The sequence below is a fragment of the Astatotilapia calliptera genome, chromosome 4 (genome assembly GCF_900246225.1).
Source record: "Astatotilapia calliptera chromosome 4, fAstCal1.2, whole genome shotgun sequence".
Lineage (NCBI taxonomy): Eukaryota > Metazoa > Chordata > Actinopteri > Cichliformes > Cichlidae > Astatotilapia > Astatotilapia calliptera.
The window spans coordinates 26,571,803-26,588,843 of NC_039305.1; the positions used below are offsets into that span (position 1 = coordinate 26,571,803).

Below are 17,041 nucleotides of genomic sequence, written 5' to 3' on the forward strand. Positions count from 1 at the left end.
TCTTACTCAGTTAAACCGGTTCTGACCTGCTTTTGCTCCTCCTCACGAGCATGATGGAAAACCCTGGCTGCCGTCTGCTGGTGGGGACGCAACACTTTATAAATAACAAATGTGATCCACCACTGAGCTGTCTGGTTCTGACCTTCAAACTTAACCCTTGTTCTTTCAGTGTGAACTCTGATGTAAACAAAAGAGTAAGCATTAGGGGAAAAAAAAGAAAAAAAAAAAAAGAAAAACGCAGACAGACAACACGTGGCAGTTTAGAAAGCATCTTTAATCGTAATAATTCCAACATTTCACAACATGATTTCCATTCCAGAGGTGCAGACAGAAAAACATTACAATAATCGAGATGCAGTTTATTTTCTCTCCCCCCCCTTTTGGATTTCCTTTAAGTGCGAAAGATGTGATTGTTTAAACTGTGAGCCGTAAGTCTTAAGTTACGACACATTCCTCTCACTTTCCAGCAGTGTGAGCCAAAAGCTACCTCGGGCACAGCTTGTTGGGGTTTCTCCATCATTTAGACACAGACTGCTCGTTTATCTGATACATCTACTCAGAACCTGGCGTATATGACATCTTAAAGGCCAGTCAGACTTTAGCATACAAGTGATAAATTACAATCCGTATCACATGAATGTGCCTTTGGTTTGTGATAAAAATCAGCAACTTCTGTCAACAAGCTGTACCCTGAGAATACAGTGTGTGCTGTGAGTAAAGAGACTACCCCACCACCCCATTTAAACTTTACCCTGAACATTAGCAAATAAACAAAACACTGATGGGGATAAACAGAAAAATAAATGACCCTGCCCAGGAGATTTCTGCTGCATTTAAGGCCTTTAGTGTGTGTTGGCTGTGTGCGCACACATACTAAATTGGGATGTGCACCGTGTATTCAAAACTTTCAAGCTTTGTGTCAATGAAACACTCAAATGCAGTGGTTTATGATAATATCTAGGCTAAAATGCCCCCCCTCCCCAACACAACCCAAATGCAGTGCTAAAAATCAGGAAATTTCAGCACAGTCGCAATCAAATACCTTCAATAGATTCACAAGTTGCCAATTTGTTGCTTGAAAGCCTTCAAATTTAATGTTTCCACATGAAATGTGTGTAACAAAATGATCAAGCCCAAAAAGCATAGTCACGAGTGCTAACTGCAGCTAAATTGCTAGAATACATTTCAGCATATAAACCACCTTTATAGACCAAGGCAAGAGCATAACAAACACGAAGCACTTCCTTTCTTAACCGTTATAAAAATGTCTGCATACAAAAAAGAAAAAAGAAAACCCAAACTATTCTATAGATTGAGATATTACTTTGGTCCCCTTCCAGTAATCTGTCTTCATTTATCTATACTTCTTTTTCTTCAGTTAGAAAAATAGATCCTAAAGGGACTATTACACGTGGAATGTTTCCTTATAAAAATATTTTCATTTTTCCAAGAGAATGAAAAATTAAGCAACAGAGAAATTTGCCCCCCCCAAAAAACAAAAGTGTGTGTTTGTCAGTATGGTGATTGTCCCAGTTTAATGGCGTCTGGTGTGTGTGTCTGCATTGAGAATGCATAGATCGTCACTGCGAGAGAGAAAGAGCGAGATCAGATGTTAATCTGCATCCCTGTGGCTAATCTGGACAACATTTGTATGTTTGCGTCTCCGTTTTGGGAGTTACAGTAATGTGTGCTCATGTGTGTTTTTGGGTCTATTTATGGTGTAATTTTTAAACGAGTCGAGAGGCGCAGTTCATTCAGGCTTGGGCTCGGGGGTTTCACTCTTCACCTCGCTCTCCTCCTCACTATCACCGCCGCCACCACTGCTGCGAGGAATGGTGCGGCGTGTGGTGAAGGGGAGGTCACCACGCCTGAAAGAGAGAGAAAGGAATTTATAAATGAGAAAAAAAAAAACAAAAACAAAAAAACAAAAAACAAAGAAGACATAAGTAATGTGTTTTTCGAACTAAAGTGCAATGTCTACAAAGAAATGTAAGAAAAAAAAAAATTAAATATATTAAGGCTTATTTTGCAAATGGTCCCTAATTGACCATTTGCAAAAAGACATGATTTACCCTAATGTGTGAGGGTAAATCATGTCTTTTCTGATGTGCTCTCCTCCTCTACTGGATCACCCCAGGGTTGTTGCCTCTCTCCCCTTCTGTTCATTCTGTACACAAATGAGTGTCGCAGCAATTTCACAAACAGACACATCCTGAAGTTTGCTGATGACACAGTGATCGTGTGGGGGACGAGTCAGGCCATGGACAGGTTGTAGATGATTTTGTGAATTGGTGTGATGAGTCCTTCCTCTCACTTAACGTGTCAAAAACTAAAGACATGATTATTGATTTTAGGAAGTCCTCTTATAGCTCATCACCCACTATCATTAAAACTGCCGATATTGGGATCGTTGAGAGTTATAAATATCTAGGTGTGGTACTTGACCATAAACTGTGTTTTGAATCTCATGCTGGTGCCACTACTAAAAAGTTCAACAAAGACTGTTCTTTTTAAGGAAAATGAGATCTTTTAACGTCTCATCTGAGATGTTGTCCTTGTTTTATAGAAGTTTTATCGAATCTGTGATGTCTTTTTGTATCGCTGCCTGGTTTGGTAACCTGACGGTGAAGAATAAGAATCTGTTGGGACTTCTGGTAAAAACTGCTTGCAAAATTTCAGGGCGCTGGCAAGATGAACTTTTGGCCATTTACAATAGAAATGTGCTTAGAAAGGCTCATTCTATTATTAATTGTTTGAACCATCCACTTCACAGTGAGTTTGAGTTGTTGCCTTCCGGCCGCCGTTTTAGAGTACCTCCGAGGAGGACTAAAAGACTCCAGGTCTCTTTTATCCCTACTGCGTCTTGTCTCCTTAATGGCAAATAATTGTCCTTGAATTTTCTATCATTATTATTGTTATTATTGTTTTATAGTATTGTTCTGTTTGTTCTTATCCTCCTGCTGCTAAACTAATTTCCCCTTGTGGGACAATAAAGAAATTGAATTGAATTGAATAATTGAGGTTCAAGTCAAAACACTATCATGCAAAGTAAAGCGAAATGTGGAGATTATGGTCGTTTCAAGACAAACTGCCACAACTGCTAAATGGCCCTGTGTAGAGTTAGCAGATATCTCATCGTGTCTTGTGATATATCCTCATGTTTATTGCATGAGCGTGTAACCGTCAATATCCTGTCTACTATGTCAAATCCAAATGGCTGGCACAAGCAGAAGAGGGCAGCTGGGGGGAGGGCAGGTAGGCAGTTTGCCTGCTTCCTGCACTTTCAGCTGATCTGTGCAGGACTGCTACAGCAAGCTCAAGATGAGTATATATCTATCTTCTTAGTTAGCGTATTATCTGTCTTGTTAAGGTTGGTTTATAATGGAGCACTGTTAAAAAAAAATAAAATAAAAAAAATTTCCCCCAGGGATCAATAAAGTATTCTGATAATAATGAAAGCCTCTGCTGTGTTACAGGTGCTTTTCTCACCTGAGCTTGCTCTTGAGGCTGTTGACTTCACGGTTCATGGCATCAGCAGACTCTGTGGCGTCCTCCAGCTCCCTCTGAAGTTTTCTTCGGCTGGCGTTGGCTCTCTGAGCCTCCTCCTCAGCCTCCTCCAGCTGACGCTTGAGCTGCTTCATGCGAGAGTTCAACTTGTCGACCTGAAGGAGAAGAGAAAATATAAATAAATAAATAAATAAAAACAATTAAAAACTTTTGCTTGAGCCCAGATAAAGTTAGAAGCACAAAAACGTCTCCCTTTGATGAAGGCTACAAAGCTAATGTCAAAATAGATCTGATTTCGATTTGGAGCATTACATTATTTTCAATTCATTTAAATATTTGACTTGTTGCATAATGCACAGATATTCATAGTCATCATTGTAAATACTCAGAAAAGCCACAACAGGGAGACAGAGTTTACTGTAAAGAAACTCTCACCTGGTCCTTGTACTGCTCGGTGTTGCGCCTCTCGTCGTCCACCTGCAGGATGACTTCTTTTAGTTTCTTCTCGCTGCGTCTCACAAGTTTGGTGGCAGTCTGCCTCTCCCTGAGCCACAAACATAACAGTCAGACAAAAGACACTTTTTTTTCTAATATGGTCATCTCAGGCCCCACTAATCTGTGGATCTAACCTATTTACAAGAGATAGCCAATCAGAAGAAAGCTGGCTTAGCTGGAAGCAAGTCTGAAATAACAATTGTGTCCGTATGGTTCCACTTCAGTGGCTTTTACCTGGTTTCTATATCCAGCTGTTCCTCCAGCTGAGCAATTTTAGTCTCCAGGGCGGCCATGTTGGCCTTGTACTTTGACTTGACCGTTCCCTCGAGCTCCTGCAGCTTCAGTTTCAGCTCCTTGTTCTGACGGTCGAGCTGGGAACGAGCCCCTTCGACACGCTGAGAGGTGCTGCGCTCTGCAGTCAGCTCCACGTTCATCTGGTCAGTCTGAATGTAAAAATTAATCAGTTATTTCCATTCTACATATTAAATGTTTAAGCATCTTTAGTCATCTGAACTTCAAATCAGAGTCTAAAAATGTTTGCATGTGTATACAAACCTGAAGCATTGCCTTCTTCAGCCTGTCATTGACCAGCTCAGTGTTGCACTGCTCCTCCTCCAGCTCTTCCTCCAGCTGAGCAATACGAGCCTCCAGTCGCCTCCTCTCCTCTGCAACCTGAGCGCTAAAAAGAGGAAGGAGGGAGAGCAGAGATTAAATATGGCACAAGTAGAGATACTGAACACTTCTGGTCTGCTCATTTTACTGATGACTGAAGTCTTACTTCTTGGCGGCTTGGTTATTGATCTCATCCTGCAGCTCGTCTCTCTCCTGCTGGGCCTGCCTCTTTACTCGCTCTGCAGCCGCCAGCTCCTGCATAGCAATAAACAAGAAAATGCAGTGAGTTAAAGTAGATCACAGAGCAGGGGCACAGAACACAGAGGTGAATGAGTGAGTGTATGCCAACCTCCTGCATCTGGAGCATGTCAGCCTCCATGCCCTTTAGCTTCTTCTCAGTCTCCTTGCTCTGGGTGAGAATCTCATCTCTGGACAAGCGAGTGTCGTCCAGCTCCCGGATGAGATCTTTCATCTGGGCCTGAAGACAAAAAACACGAGAAGAGTCAAAAAGCTGAGACCAAACCCCATGTTTCCTATTCAAAGATCAGATATAAAAAGGCAACACTCACCTGAAGTTTCTTCAACTGTTTCAGGGCCTCGTCACGGTTCTTGTTCGCCATGTCGATGGCTGCCTCAAGCTCCTTCAGGTCCAGCTCAAGCTTCTTGCGTCCAGCCACGGCAGCAGAACGCTGCTTCCTTTCATCCTCCAGCTCCATCTCCATCTCTCTCACCTGAAAGGCACGTCGATTTGATCAAAGCCAAGAAAAACTACACGTTCCTCTCCACTGATAACTTTTAAGCCCAACTTCAACTCATTTCTGACTTTATGCTACCGGGTGCTCATTCTGGTTCTTCCTGAAGTTCAACCAGCTAGCATTGAGACCTAATCAGAACGTTTTTAAGGTTGTAAGTACTTTTTCCTCCCGGAACAACTAAAAAATGCATTTTGTTATGAATTAGCAACAGCCGCCTCCTATTTACCCCCTCCTATTCCCAAACTGCCAGATTGTTGGTCTAAAACGCACTCGCTTTAGTCATGAGAATCAGAACACGCCTGCTTTCAACAATGCTGTACCTATATGTAGCAGCTAAATGTTGGATGGATGAATATTTGTACCTGTTTAACCAGTGCCCTCTTCTTCTCCTCTCCCATCTCATCGCGTCCTGCCAGGTCTCTCTCATACTGGGCTTTCATGGCCTGCATGTTGACCTCCAGGCGCAGCTTGGCGTCCTCTGTGGCCTGCAGCTCATCCTCCAGTTCCTCCAGCTGAGTCTTCATCTCCTCCAGCTGCTGCTCCATTGCACGTTTGGCCTTCTCCAACTCGTGGACCTGCATATAAGAACATTTATGATGAAAACCGAAGGATAGACAGCACTGGAGCAGAACATACCTCTACAGAGAAAAAGAAATGTTTCTTGACTTACGTTCTTGCCAACATCATCCTTGGAGGATACGAGGTCCTCCATTTCGGCCCGCAGCAGCTTGTTGTTGCGGTCCAGCTCTTCTTTCACCTCTCTCAGGGCTTCCAGCTCCCGGGTTAAAGCCAGTGTCCGGGTCTCCTTTTCTCTGGCTTCAGCTTCAGCTCTGTCACGCTCCTCTGCATAGCGACCAGAGATATTCTTCTCCTCTGCCAGCATCTACAGAAAAATCAACATGCAGCAGTGTTTTTATTTTGCTTTTCCTTCCACAAGACATTTTAATGGCTCTCTTATCTTGTGTATACTTGGCCTACCTGGTCAAACTTCTTCTGCTTCTTCTCGAGGTTGGACACGATCTGTCGGAGGTGGTCCTGGTCAACCTGCAGGTCATCCAACTCTTGCTGGAGACGCGTCTTTGTTTTATCCAACTTCTCGTAAGCGGCACATTTCTCCTCCAGGCGCTGGTTCACTCCCTCCAGGTCCCGCTGAAACTTCTTCTTTCCCTCCTCAGCACTTTCCAGAGAGCCAGCATCCTGCTCCGCCTTCTTCTTCAATTCAGCAAGCTGAGGAGGGGTAGGGATAAAGTCATGTCAGCTGTGTGATGGATTTGCGATTCAAACGACTGTGAGCTCCCACAGAAAACTAAATGCAGGTATTCTTTGCAGCAGGTTTGCGTCCTGCAATGTGAAGAAGTCGATGTTTTACCTGAGCCTGCACTGTTTGGAGCTGCCTCTCTACGTTCCTCTTGGCTTCTTCCTCCTCCTCCAGCTGTTCTTTCAGGTTGTTCTGTTCATCCTCGAGCTGGCGCAGCCGTGTGTTGACTGATAATTTCTGGCGCGTCTCTTCCTGCAGTAATTCCTGTTGAAATGACGGACAAGCAGAGTTACAGCAATGTTGTCACAGAGTCAGATGTTTATAACAGCCAATACTTTCATTTTTAAATATTTCTGCTAAAGGTTGCACTAAAAAGCTCTTCATACACTCTTCTTTTGTTAAGACTTTTAAACAACATGATTTAATGTGAAGCCAGTGTCTTCACAGTCAAGTCCGTCTGCTACAGTTCAACTTAAAAACTTCAAAGAAGACAAATACTTCATTGTTATAGTCTGGGGCTTTTTATCCCTTTAAAATAAAGACTTGTATTCATTGTACTTTCCCTACATGTCTTAAGACTGTACATATTAAGTAGAAACTAACAAACTTTAACTTTGCAGAAGATGTCTTCAGGTTTAGTCTATGCCAGTTTGCTCAAGAGTGATTATTATAAAAGAAACTAACAACAAAAGTATTAAACACTGTATTTGTTATGCATGCTTAACATCTGTGTGGCAGTGTACCTGAACGTCCTGCAGCTGGGATTCTACAGTAGAGCAGTCTTTGGCTGCCTTAATGGACTTGCCCTCCACCTCACTCAGCACGCTGTTAACATTCTCCAGTTCAGCCTGTGGACAAAAGAAAAAACAAAAACATGAACCACTGACAAGGACACACCATCACTCAACACTGAATTGTTAATCCCTGGCCTTCTATAAAAATGCAACTGCGATTATTCTGACAGCTCTCAGAAGGAATCACTATATCTGTTCTTAGCGCCTTCTAAGATTTGTACCTGCACTTTTGAGAGTTTCTCAGCCAGCTCCAGCCTCTGGCGCTCGCTCTCTGAGTGTTTGAGCTGCAGCTCCTGGACCTGGGCTTCGGCCTTCTTCCTGCGATGTTCTGACTCTCCTTTACCCTGCATCAGAGTCTGCAGCTCGATGGACAGCTCATTCCTCTCAGACTCCAGGGCCTGTTTGTTCTTCTCCACAGATGCTTTGTTCTGTAGACGGACAGTCAAACTGTAAAGGAAACTGACAAATGAGAAAAACTGAATCTGAATACCAGCTCTGAAAAATTACCCTCTTAGCCTGCTCCAGCTGCTCATTGAGCTCGTCAAAGGCCTGACTGTGTTTTTGTCTCAGGTCAGCAAGCTGCTGTTCGTGAAGTTTGCTTTCGTCATCAAGAGTCTTTTTAAGCTGGGCCACCTCGGTCTCACGTTTGCTCCTATGGAGGAAGAGGAGAGATTAGTCGACTTGTCTAAACACCACCCAACCAGATGTGTTGAGGTTTAGCTGTTATACTTGCTCCTATACTAATGTCTGTACCTGAGCTCTTGCTGAGCGGCAGTGGAGTCCAGAGTGTCCTCTAGCTCAGTCTTGAGGGCCTCCAGCTCTTCTCCCAGATCCCTGCGGTGTTTTTCTGCCTTGGCGCGGGCCTGCTTCTCCAGCTCCAAGTCCTCTTGGAGCTCGGAGAGCTGAGCTTCCAACTCACGGATCTTTTTCTGGGCCAGGTTCTTCTGTGCAGCCTCTTCCTCAATCCTTAAAGGGAGGAAGAAGTCAGGAAAAAATAATTAGTGAAGAATTCCTAAATACACTGTTCAAATTAATATTTTTTAATCTGCAGGGCAAACATCTTAAGTGTTTACACAGACCTGGCCAGAGCTGCCTGGAGCTCTTCTTCCTTCTTAGCCAGCTGGGCACGGAGCTCAGCAATCTGGGCCTGCAGCTCAGAAATCTGATCGCTTGTCTCAGTAAAGTCACTCTCCATCTTGCGTCGGTTCTTCTCCAGCTCCTGACGCTGCTTCTCCTCCCTACGCAGACGGTCTGGCAAAAAAAAGAAAGAAAAAAGAAAAAAAATTTTAATTACAGGGATGGAGGGAAAAAAAAAGATGCTGTATTACACACAAGTTGCATGATGCTCTCTGCTACTTTTGGGTTTTCTTCTCACCCTCCAAGTCTGTGATCATAGCCTCATGTTTGGTCTTGAGTTTCTGCAAGCTCTTGGATTTCTCCTCCTCCTCTGCCAGGTTGGTGGTGGCCTCAGAGATCCTCTCCTCCAGCAGCTTCTTCTCCTGTGCTCACAACAATGGTGAACAATATGAAGCTATTAGTTTAGTATATTATCTTCAGAACAAATTCCTACTGTGCTTGATTTACACAGCTATCGTTTCCAATTCATCCATCCTGACCTTCATTAGTTTGTTGTTGTGGTCATCTAACACCATAACATCCTCTTCTATCTTCTTCATCTTTGCTTCCATGGTGACCTTCTCTAGCTGGAGCTTCTGTCTGGCTGCTTCCTCCTCATCCAGCTGCTGCTCCAAGTCCTGTGTGCAGATAAATGACGAGTTGGAGATTTAATATGGCAATACGCCCTCCATATTAAGATTTAAATTACCATGTTTTGTTTTCCTGCTTACAGAAATATTTTGCTGCATCTTTTTCTTCTCCGTTGCCAGGTGAGAGGCACGCTCCTCCTCCTCCTCCACTCGGGCCTCCAGGTCGTGGAGGATCTCTTCCAGCTCCTGCTTCTTGGCAGCAAGACGGGCTCTCATTTCCTCAGCTTCGGCACAGAGTTCTGTTTCTGCCTGAAGCTGCTCCTGCAGGGCCATCTTCTCAGCATTCAGCTACAAGCAACGGGAAATAGGTGTTTAAGAGACAAGTTCAGAAAAAAATGTCACCTAAAAAATTCAGAGCGATGTTATCCCTCATCACTGAATTCACCGCCTATATTTAAATCCTCTAATAGACCAAAACTCTGTCTCTTTCTGTGAGTTTATCTGATCCAGTTTATTGCTGTCCACCTGAATAAGTTCAGTTTCAAGTCGACTAGCTGAGCAGTTATTTTCTGGCATGACTTTCCCCACATGAGATGCTTTGACAACATGTGTAAATTATAGCTAAAGAAATAAACCAGGGTCACTGATAGAAGCCCTGCAACAGTGCCAGAAAGTGGACGAATGTTCGAAGTTTACCTGCTGGTGTTTGTCCACCATTTCCCGGATCTGCTGCTCAGCATGAAAATGCTTCTCTTTCACCTTATTCAGCTCTTCATCCTTGGCCTGCATCTCCTCCTCCTGCCTGCTGACTTGGAGCAGAGGCTTCACCTGAGGACAAACAAATGGGAGATGTGAAGAGTAAGAAAAGCCAAAACAAGGAGGAAAATTAAAGAGAAAAAAAAAAAAAAACCAGAACAAGTGCTATGAAGTTGCAGAGAGGACGCCGAGGCTCACCTTGGTGAAGAGCCTCCACCACTGCCAGTTCCTGAGTTTAAGATAAGCAGCGCAGTTCCTCTGGATCACCCTCATTGCAGTCAGCTGCTGCTGCCTCTTAGCAAAAGCCCTACAAGCAAACAGCAGAGTCACAACTCATATTCTCTAGAAGTGTAAAGTAACACACTTAAAGACAAGAATTACACTTTATATGTGTAATCTATATAATGACAAAAATGTTCTTACTTGCGGGCCACATAGCCTCTGCACCAGGCCTGGAAGCTGATTATGATGTCCGTGATCTTCATGTCCCTTTCCTCCTCCAGGTGAGCCAGGACTCCTGCTCGGAAGAAAACTTTGCTCTGGCCAATGCGGTAGAGGTTGGGATCCAGCTCCAGGCTTTTGATCTGTGAAGAAAGGGAATGATCAGTCACTCCGGCAGAGGAAGCAGGCATTATAAGGGTGTGATTAGAAGTTTAAAGCCTACTTACCATGAGCACACAGGCCTGCTTTCCATCCATGAAGCCCTTGGGAATAGCATTGGGGGTAAGGATTTCATACCTGAGGGAAACACAGGTGAAGAGCATATTGGGTTGTTTTTAAATAAATTAAAATGTGAAAAAAACAAACAAAAAACAAAAACAAAAAACAAACAAAAAAAAAAAAACAACCCAGTGGGAACATTTATAGTCTTACCTCTGTCTGAACTCCTGGAAGACGATGCGGTTGGGGAAGCCCTGTCTGCAGATACGGATCCCCTCAAGCACACCATTACACCTCAGCTGATCCAGAACCAGGTGGGGGTCCAGTTTACCAGCCTGAGAAGAGGAAGATTTGCTGATTAAGAGTATGCTCTATTCTGCATATTAACATCTCTTCCTTTTCCAAGAGGAAAGACATTTGAGCCCCTGTTGGTGTTTCAGCTGCAAATGAAAATATGAGAATTGGGCCGAGTCGATCTGTGACAGCTTTAACAAAAACAAAACAAAACAAAAAAAACCATGACAGGTAAACCTGGTCAGAGTGCAACAACTCCTGGGTTCCTGACTCAAAATAAAATGTGCTCAGTGGTGTATTCTAGTGCAGACGTAACTGACAAACTTTACAATTCAACAACCCCATCTGCTAAGCATTTTCAGAGTTTCAGTTGCAGTGGCAACATCCAGTCAGATGCCCACGTTTCTGTAGTACCTTCTTCTCGTGGTTAGGGATGATGCAGCGAACAAAGTTGGGGTTTGTGTTCCTCAGTGTGGCCATCAGTTTGGACAGCTGCTCCTTGTACAGCTGGCCCACCGTGCGGAACATCCCTTTACGAGTCTTGAAAGCGCCATGCATCTCAGACATGCCAGTCACCTTATCTAGACCCACTATGCTGTCCACTGAACGAGGGGGGAAAACAGAAAGGAGAAGACATTATGTACAAAGTCAGCATGATTTGAATATTTCACCAGGCAAACTCAAATCAAATGCACATCAAAAAGGAGAATGAATATGAGCATTGTCTCTCCACCTCCTCTTGGTAAACACAACAGGAGAGAGAAGAGGTAGTTCACAAAACCAGCACCAGTGAAACGCCACACAATCACACACAAAAGTGCATGTGGAGAGGGGAACAAATCAGGAAGGAGGCTGACAGAGGGAGTCGCACAAGGCCAGTGAAGTGTGGAAAGAACACACCCAAAATTTAAAGAACAAAACATGTATAAAGTGCAGTGAGTGGAGAGAGTTCATTACTGAAACTGACAGCTTGTTGCTTTTGAAAATGTGTGCGATGACTGATTTAAATATGTATGTGCCTGAGAAGGTGACAAACATTGGCGGTTGCAGTGGGCATGTACTTTTGTGGTGACATTAAAAAACACCAAACCCATGCAGGATATACCCATTGCTGCAGTACCCATGACCAACACCAGGAGTCCCCAAACAACACTATCACACAGAGGGAGAAAAGGAGAGTTCAATGACAGAGCAACAAGTGGCAAGACCACCAGAAGATTTTGCTACTGCACACACAGCTGATTTTAGAGCAACACAAAATACACTTTTGGTTGATAAAGCTGGGAGAACGAGGGGATGAAAACATTTTTGAGAAAGAACAGGACCAAGAGGAGGAAGAAATACTAAAGAAATGAAAGAAACCTTTTTTCACCTGGATCTGAGTGCAGAATAGGAAAACGCTGATAAAAATAGGCTCTCTGACAATTATGTACCTCTGAGATGCAGTAAAAGACAAAAATGAGAAAAAGTGGGGCCACACAGGGGAAGGAATGGAAGGAAAACCACCAACGGGATTTGAGGAAAAAAATAATTTAAAAAAGGTAAAAAACAAAGGTCCACACACCAGACAGTAAGAGAGAAAAAAAAAAAGCACTATGAAGCAACATGATTATATTCCCATATCTTAGAGGGGCAGCGATTCCTGGGTTAAAGGCAAAAACAAGGCATCTGCCTCGACTCACCATCCTTCCAGAGCTCAGACACAAACTTGTCTGTGGACTGGTTGAGCAGTGAAGCCACATTGTCATTCAAGGGATCCATGTTCTTCAGCAGCCATTCGCCTGCCTTGTAGTCTACCTGTAGAGTGACACCAGACAGGAAGTGTCAAGTTTTTGGTGTTTTTTTTTAATGATAGAAATATGTTGATGTAAACAGCATAATGAACTATGCGATGTTTACCTTGCCAGCATAATGGATAATGCAGAAATCTGCTTCATCCTTCAGTTTCTTGGGCTTGAAGAATTTGGGATGTGTTCCCTGCTCCTGGAGCACCTTCTCCACAAAGCTCTTGTCTGTGGCCTTAGGGAACCAGCACTCCTCATCCAGCAAAGCCAGGATACCCGGGGGGCTGGCCTGGGACAGACGAGAGCACATGAGTCAAACCAACAAAGACGCTCAGAGGACCAACATAGTTACAGCAGATCAGAAAACTCACTGGCTTCTCAATGAGTTCGATACAGGGCTGCAGGTCGAGGCCAAAGTCAATGAAACTCCACTCGATGCCCTCCCTCTGGTACTCCTCTTGCTCAAGGATGAACATGGTGTGGTTGAAGAGCTGCTGCAGCTTCTCGTTGGTGTAGTTGATGCACAGCTGCTCAAATGAGTTCAGCTGGAGACATGGAGGGAAAGAAAATGCTTAAGAAATCTCGTGGGGCTGCATGCTGTTACAACAGACGGCCATGAACATGAGTGCTCAGCTATCACATAGCTGATATACAATTAATATACGTTAATTATACAATTATCTGCAGCGAGTGTGGTGCTTGATGGAGAGGTAATTATATTTTTAAAAACTGCCTTGTGTGTTTACCTCGAAGATCTCAAAGCCAGCAATATCCAAGATGCCAATGAAAGAGGCTCCCTGTCTCTTTGTCTTGTCGAGTGCTTTGTTGATCCTCATGACGAGCCAGCGGAACATCCTCTCATATGTGGCCTTAGCGAGGGCTTCCACGGCAAACTCTGCTTGCTCCTGAGTCTGAGCCTTCTGGACATAGTCTCGACCCACCTTGATTCTGGGTGACAGGATGGCCCTGGTGAAGTCTGTGACATTCATGCCCATGAGGTGGCATACCTTCTGGGCAGCTATTGAGAAAACGAGGGAAAGAGAATGAGTAGTGCAGGATGGAAGAGTGACATTTTAAAATTAATGTGCAGAGTGCTCGCTTACCTGTGTTATCAGGCATGGAGGCTTGGTCTGTATGACGCTCCTTCTTAAAGCTCATGTTTCCAAGCTGCAGAACAGATGCCACCACCTTCAACAGACCTGCACACGGAAAACAGCAAAATTAATTAACATGGCAAGAGTTACATTAAGCTGGTAATACATAGAGACACACATGCACAGAAACAAAAGCTGTCGTCTTACCAATTTGCTCATCCTCTGGAATACCCATGATCCTGAAGGCGTCCATGGTCTCTGTGAACAGATCCTTGTCCTGCTGGCCCGGAATTGTGACGTTCCCATTGGAAAGAAAACGGTAGTTGTTGTAATTTTCCAGGAGGAGATCACCTGAAATCAAACAGCAAAGGAAAAGTTAAAAAAAAAACAAAAAAAACATCAAGTCACCAAATGCTTGAGGAAACTGCACCATCTTTAAACAGAGATTTTTGTTTAATGTGCTGCTTACTGCGCAATTTGTCTCCAGCCCCTGTGAGCAAGTAGTAGAAGATGTGAAAGGTCCTCTCTTCTTTGGCCTGGCGAATGGCACGAGATTTCTCCAACAAGTCTAGAGGTCGGTGTGTCAAGGACAACTTCTGATACTACCACAGAAAAGCTCTTGAACTGGTTTAAGACTTCTTTAGTAATAATAACATAAAAGGCAACAACCTGACAGCATTAAGGATACAAGTTTCAATATTGGCACCAACGATGTAACCATTGACATCAAAATTGATTCTGATGAATTTTCCCTGGTGGTGTGGAGGAAAAAATGTTTAAGTGAAAGTGGTATTTAGAAGAAATCATAAACAAAGGCTGTAGCAGTTAATTCTTACGAATCTGGAGGAATTGTCATTTTTGACAGTCTTGGCATTTCCAAAGGCTTCTAGAATGGGGTTAGCCTGCAGCAGCTGCTTCTCCAGCTCCCCCTAGTGGAAAGGAACAGAATTGCAATGCAAAACATAAGACGCAGGTACATCCATACAGGTAATTTCTCAGCCATGGATTCATATCCAACAAGACCATAAATCATTAAAATTAACCTCTTAAGCCCCAACGCCTAATCAATCTCCTGCCTTTTGCCCCCGTATCTGGGGTCGTTGGGGCTTAAGAGGTTAATCTGTGTATTGTGAGGGCTTCACATGCTAATCTGACATTTACTATAAAGTTACTTATGATTACAAAAAAGCAGAGGCGGGCGTTTTGCATATACCCATAATATACTTACATTTGAGACGGCAACATAAAGAACAAGACATTTAAACAAAAAGCGATAAGATTGATACCACATACACACATATACATACACCAGCAGCACACATCACACCCAAGCATTTTATCCCAACACGCAACGACATGTTAGCGTTTAAACTGACAAAGACCCCAAAACCCTGAGACTGTCAATAACCCGTCACCTGTTATTCAAAGCAGAGGAGTCCAGTGAACCGCAAGCACAAAACAAGTTGTCGTTTCTATTTCAGTACTTTAATAACTCTTTCCTTCAAAAAAACCCCCCACATATACACCATGCTTAATGCAGAATTTAACCTTTGAATTTTAAGTCAATCTTAACCAGTTCTCATATTATATCACTGTCAGTTAGCTTTTTATGAAAGCAAATGGTGTCCCCCAGCCAAATGAGTACAACTTCCTCAAGTGCATGTTAGGTCATTACACAACATGTATGCAGCTTAGGATATCTGTCCAAGCAAAAAAAAAAAGAAAAAAGAAAAAAGAAAAAGAAAAAAAAAAAAAGCGACTTTGGAATCATCGGCACATACAAAGTAGCAACAAAACCTGTGAAAAGTTCAACCAGACAAATGTAAATACATCCATCATAGCAAAAGTAGCTCAAGCAAAGACCCCACCCTCTTTATCCTGCCATTGTCTGGCTGAATTTTTCACAGGAACACATACGGCTGCCGCTGAGCTGCAAACAAACTTCCTCCATACTTCCTATTGGCTGGCAAGACACGTAACCCCTGCCCTTGATACAAAGTGACTCCCATAATAGTGCGGTCCAGCGAGGGGGGAGAGAGAAGAGGATGGGCGTGGTAGAAGGAGGACTGTGATGACAGAAGCAGGTGGGGAGGAAGAGTGAATGAAGGGGGAGGGTTAACTCACATGTGACAGGACCAAGTTGTTCTGTTGATGGGAGAGAGAAATACAACAACCTCAAAAAGGGACGATAGATGTGGTTTTCAGTAAACCCCTGTGGGTGGGTTTTAGCAGCATCTATCGCAGCGCTGACAGGCCAGATAACAGTAGTGTGACGTAATGCTTGACTGCTTGGCAGAGTTTTATTTCTACTGACAAGTTGCAGTAAAAAGTGAAGTAAACCCAAACACATAGTAGATTAAGTTAGGTCTCTGGTCTATATGAAGTGTGACAGGAGGGCCTGAATGTACACTACTGTTTTCTGTGCCTGCAGGGTCGTTATTTTCATTGCCACACATTTTTCCTTGATGGTCTTTCTGTGCAGCTTTACCAACAGCAATTTTGCTCTGTTTCCTGTAGAAAATGAGCGGCTTGAAGGCAACAATGTAATGATTGATTCACAATCAGATAGTGTGCATACTAATTACAGTTAAAATGAAAATAAGTAGATCCAGGGTGCACGGAGGAAAAGGATGATTACTTGAATTTACAGGAGTAAAACAGCTGGGAGTGAAGTGAGATGAATGAATGTGATAAACAATGGAGGTCTGAAGGTTCGAATGCAAGTATCAGCTGCAAGACTGACCTGATCTTTTTTGGTCTTGTGAGAGGAGGCGATGTGAGCGAGATACTGGATGACCTTCTTCGTGTTCTCTGTCTTACCAGCACCAGACTCGCCTCTACAGACACAAACAGGAGAAAATAAAATAGTCAGTGGACTGATTCAACACTGAGAGGACATCTTCTGTAATGTGACCACTGTTGATGTGTTCATCATCTATAACTTACGTGCACAGGATGGACTGGTCTTCACGATCTGCACAAAAAATAAATAAATAAATAAATAAAAAAATAAAAAAATGAATTGAATATGTACCCACTGAACAACAATTCTGCATATACAAAATGAACATAAGTTATCATTACAGTGCAAGACCTTTTTTGTCTATACGACAGGAAGTTCATTGACCACAGAGAGGAAATGAATATCCGGCTTCCTGCGACAGTGAAGACGTGCTTGGGTCTAAGTAACCTTTTTTAATTACTGCAGCGCCTCCTCAAATGAAGAGCATTGAAGGGACAGAGTGTAGCTTGGGTGGACTGAACAACAATATGCACAACAGTGGCCTTAATGTCCAGCTGCTGTGGTGCATGCAGGAGTAATTAAA

General features: G+C 43.3%; 1 protein-coding gene across 2 annotated transcripts in view; it reads right to left on the reverse strand.

Moving 5' to 3' along the window:
* Positions 1-253: 253 nt before the first annotated feature.
* LOC113021228 (myosin-9-like) overlaps positions 254-17,041 on the reverse strand; it is a 30,253-nt gene continuing 13,465 nt past the window's right edge. The window contains exons 4-41 of one of the 2 annotated variants that reach the window (XM_026165758.1): positions 16,662-16,689; positions 16,459-16,552; positions 15,840-15,860; positions 14,552-14,644; positions 14,404-14,467; positions 14,185-14,283; positions 13,923-14,066; positions 13,725-13,820; positions 13,368-13,639; positions 12,993-13,166; positions 12,737-12,910; positions 12,520-12,634; positions 11,252-11,439; positions 10,757-10,878; positions 10,552-10,621; positions 10,307-10,467; positions 10,082-10,190; positions 9,824-9,955; positions 9,269-9,475; positions 9,038-9,175; positions 8,797-8,920; positions 8,501-8,672; positions 8,175-8,387; positions 7,929-8,073; positions 7,643-7,849; positions 7,371-7,475; positions 6,739-6,891; positions 6,348-6,596; positions 6,040-6,252; positions 5,732-5,944; positions 5,184-5,345; positions 4,964-5,092; positions 4,781-4,869; positions 4,558-4,681; positions 4,237-4,445; positions 3,943-4,051; positions 3,490-3,662; positions 254-1,868 (exon numbers count right to left, since the gene is read on the reverse strand). In XM_026165758.1, coding sequence (XP_026021543.1) covers positions 1,751-1,868; positions 3,490-3,662; positions 3,943-4,051; positions 4,237-4,445; positions 4,558-4,681; positions 4,781-4,869; positions 4,964-5,092; positions 5,184-5,345; positions 5,732-5,944; positions 6,040-6,252; positions 6,348-6,596; positions 6,739-6,891; positions 7,371-7,475; positions 7,643-7,849; positions 7,929-8,073; positions 8,175-8,387; positions 8,501-8,672; positions 8,797-8,920; positions 9,038-9,175; positions 9,269-9,475; positions 9,824-9,955; positions 10,082-10,190; positions 10,307-10,467; positions 10,552-10,621; positions 10,757-10,878; positions 11,252-11,439; positions 12,520-12,634; positions 12,737-12,910; positions 12,993-13,166; positions 13,368-13,639; positions 13,725-13,820; positions 13,923-14,066; positions 14,185-14,283; positions 14,404-14,467; positions 14,552-14,644; positions 15,840-15,860; positions 16,459-16,552; positions 16,662-16,689 — 5,408 coding nt within the window. In that variant the 3' untranslated portion in view covers positions 254-1,750. The remainder of the gene's footprint in view (positions 1,869-3,489; positions 3,663-3,942; positions 4,052-4,236; positions 4,446-4,557; positions 4,682-4,780; positions 4,870-4,963; positions 5,093-5,183; positions 5,346-5,731; positions 5,945-6,039; positions 6,253-6,347; positions 6,597-6,738; positions 6,892-7,370; positions 7,476-7,642; positions 7,850-7,928; positions 8,074-8,174; positions 8,388-8,500; positions 8,673-8,796; positions 8,921-9,037; positions 9,176-9,268; positions 9,476-9,823; positions 9,956-10,081; positions 10,191-10,306; positions 10,468-10,551; positions 10,622-10,756; positions 10,879-11,251; positions 11,440-12,519; positions 12,635-12,736; positions 12,911-12,992; positions 13,167-13,367; positions 13,640-13,724; positions 13,821-13,922; positions 14,067-14,184; positions 14,284-14,403; positions 14,468-14,551; positions 14,645-15,839; positions 15,861-16,458; positions 16,553-16,661; positions 16,690-17,041) is intronic. The other variant, XM_026165759.1, reaches the window with a different exon arrangement.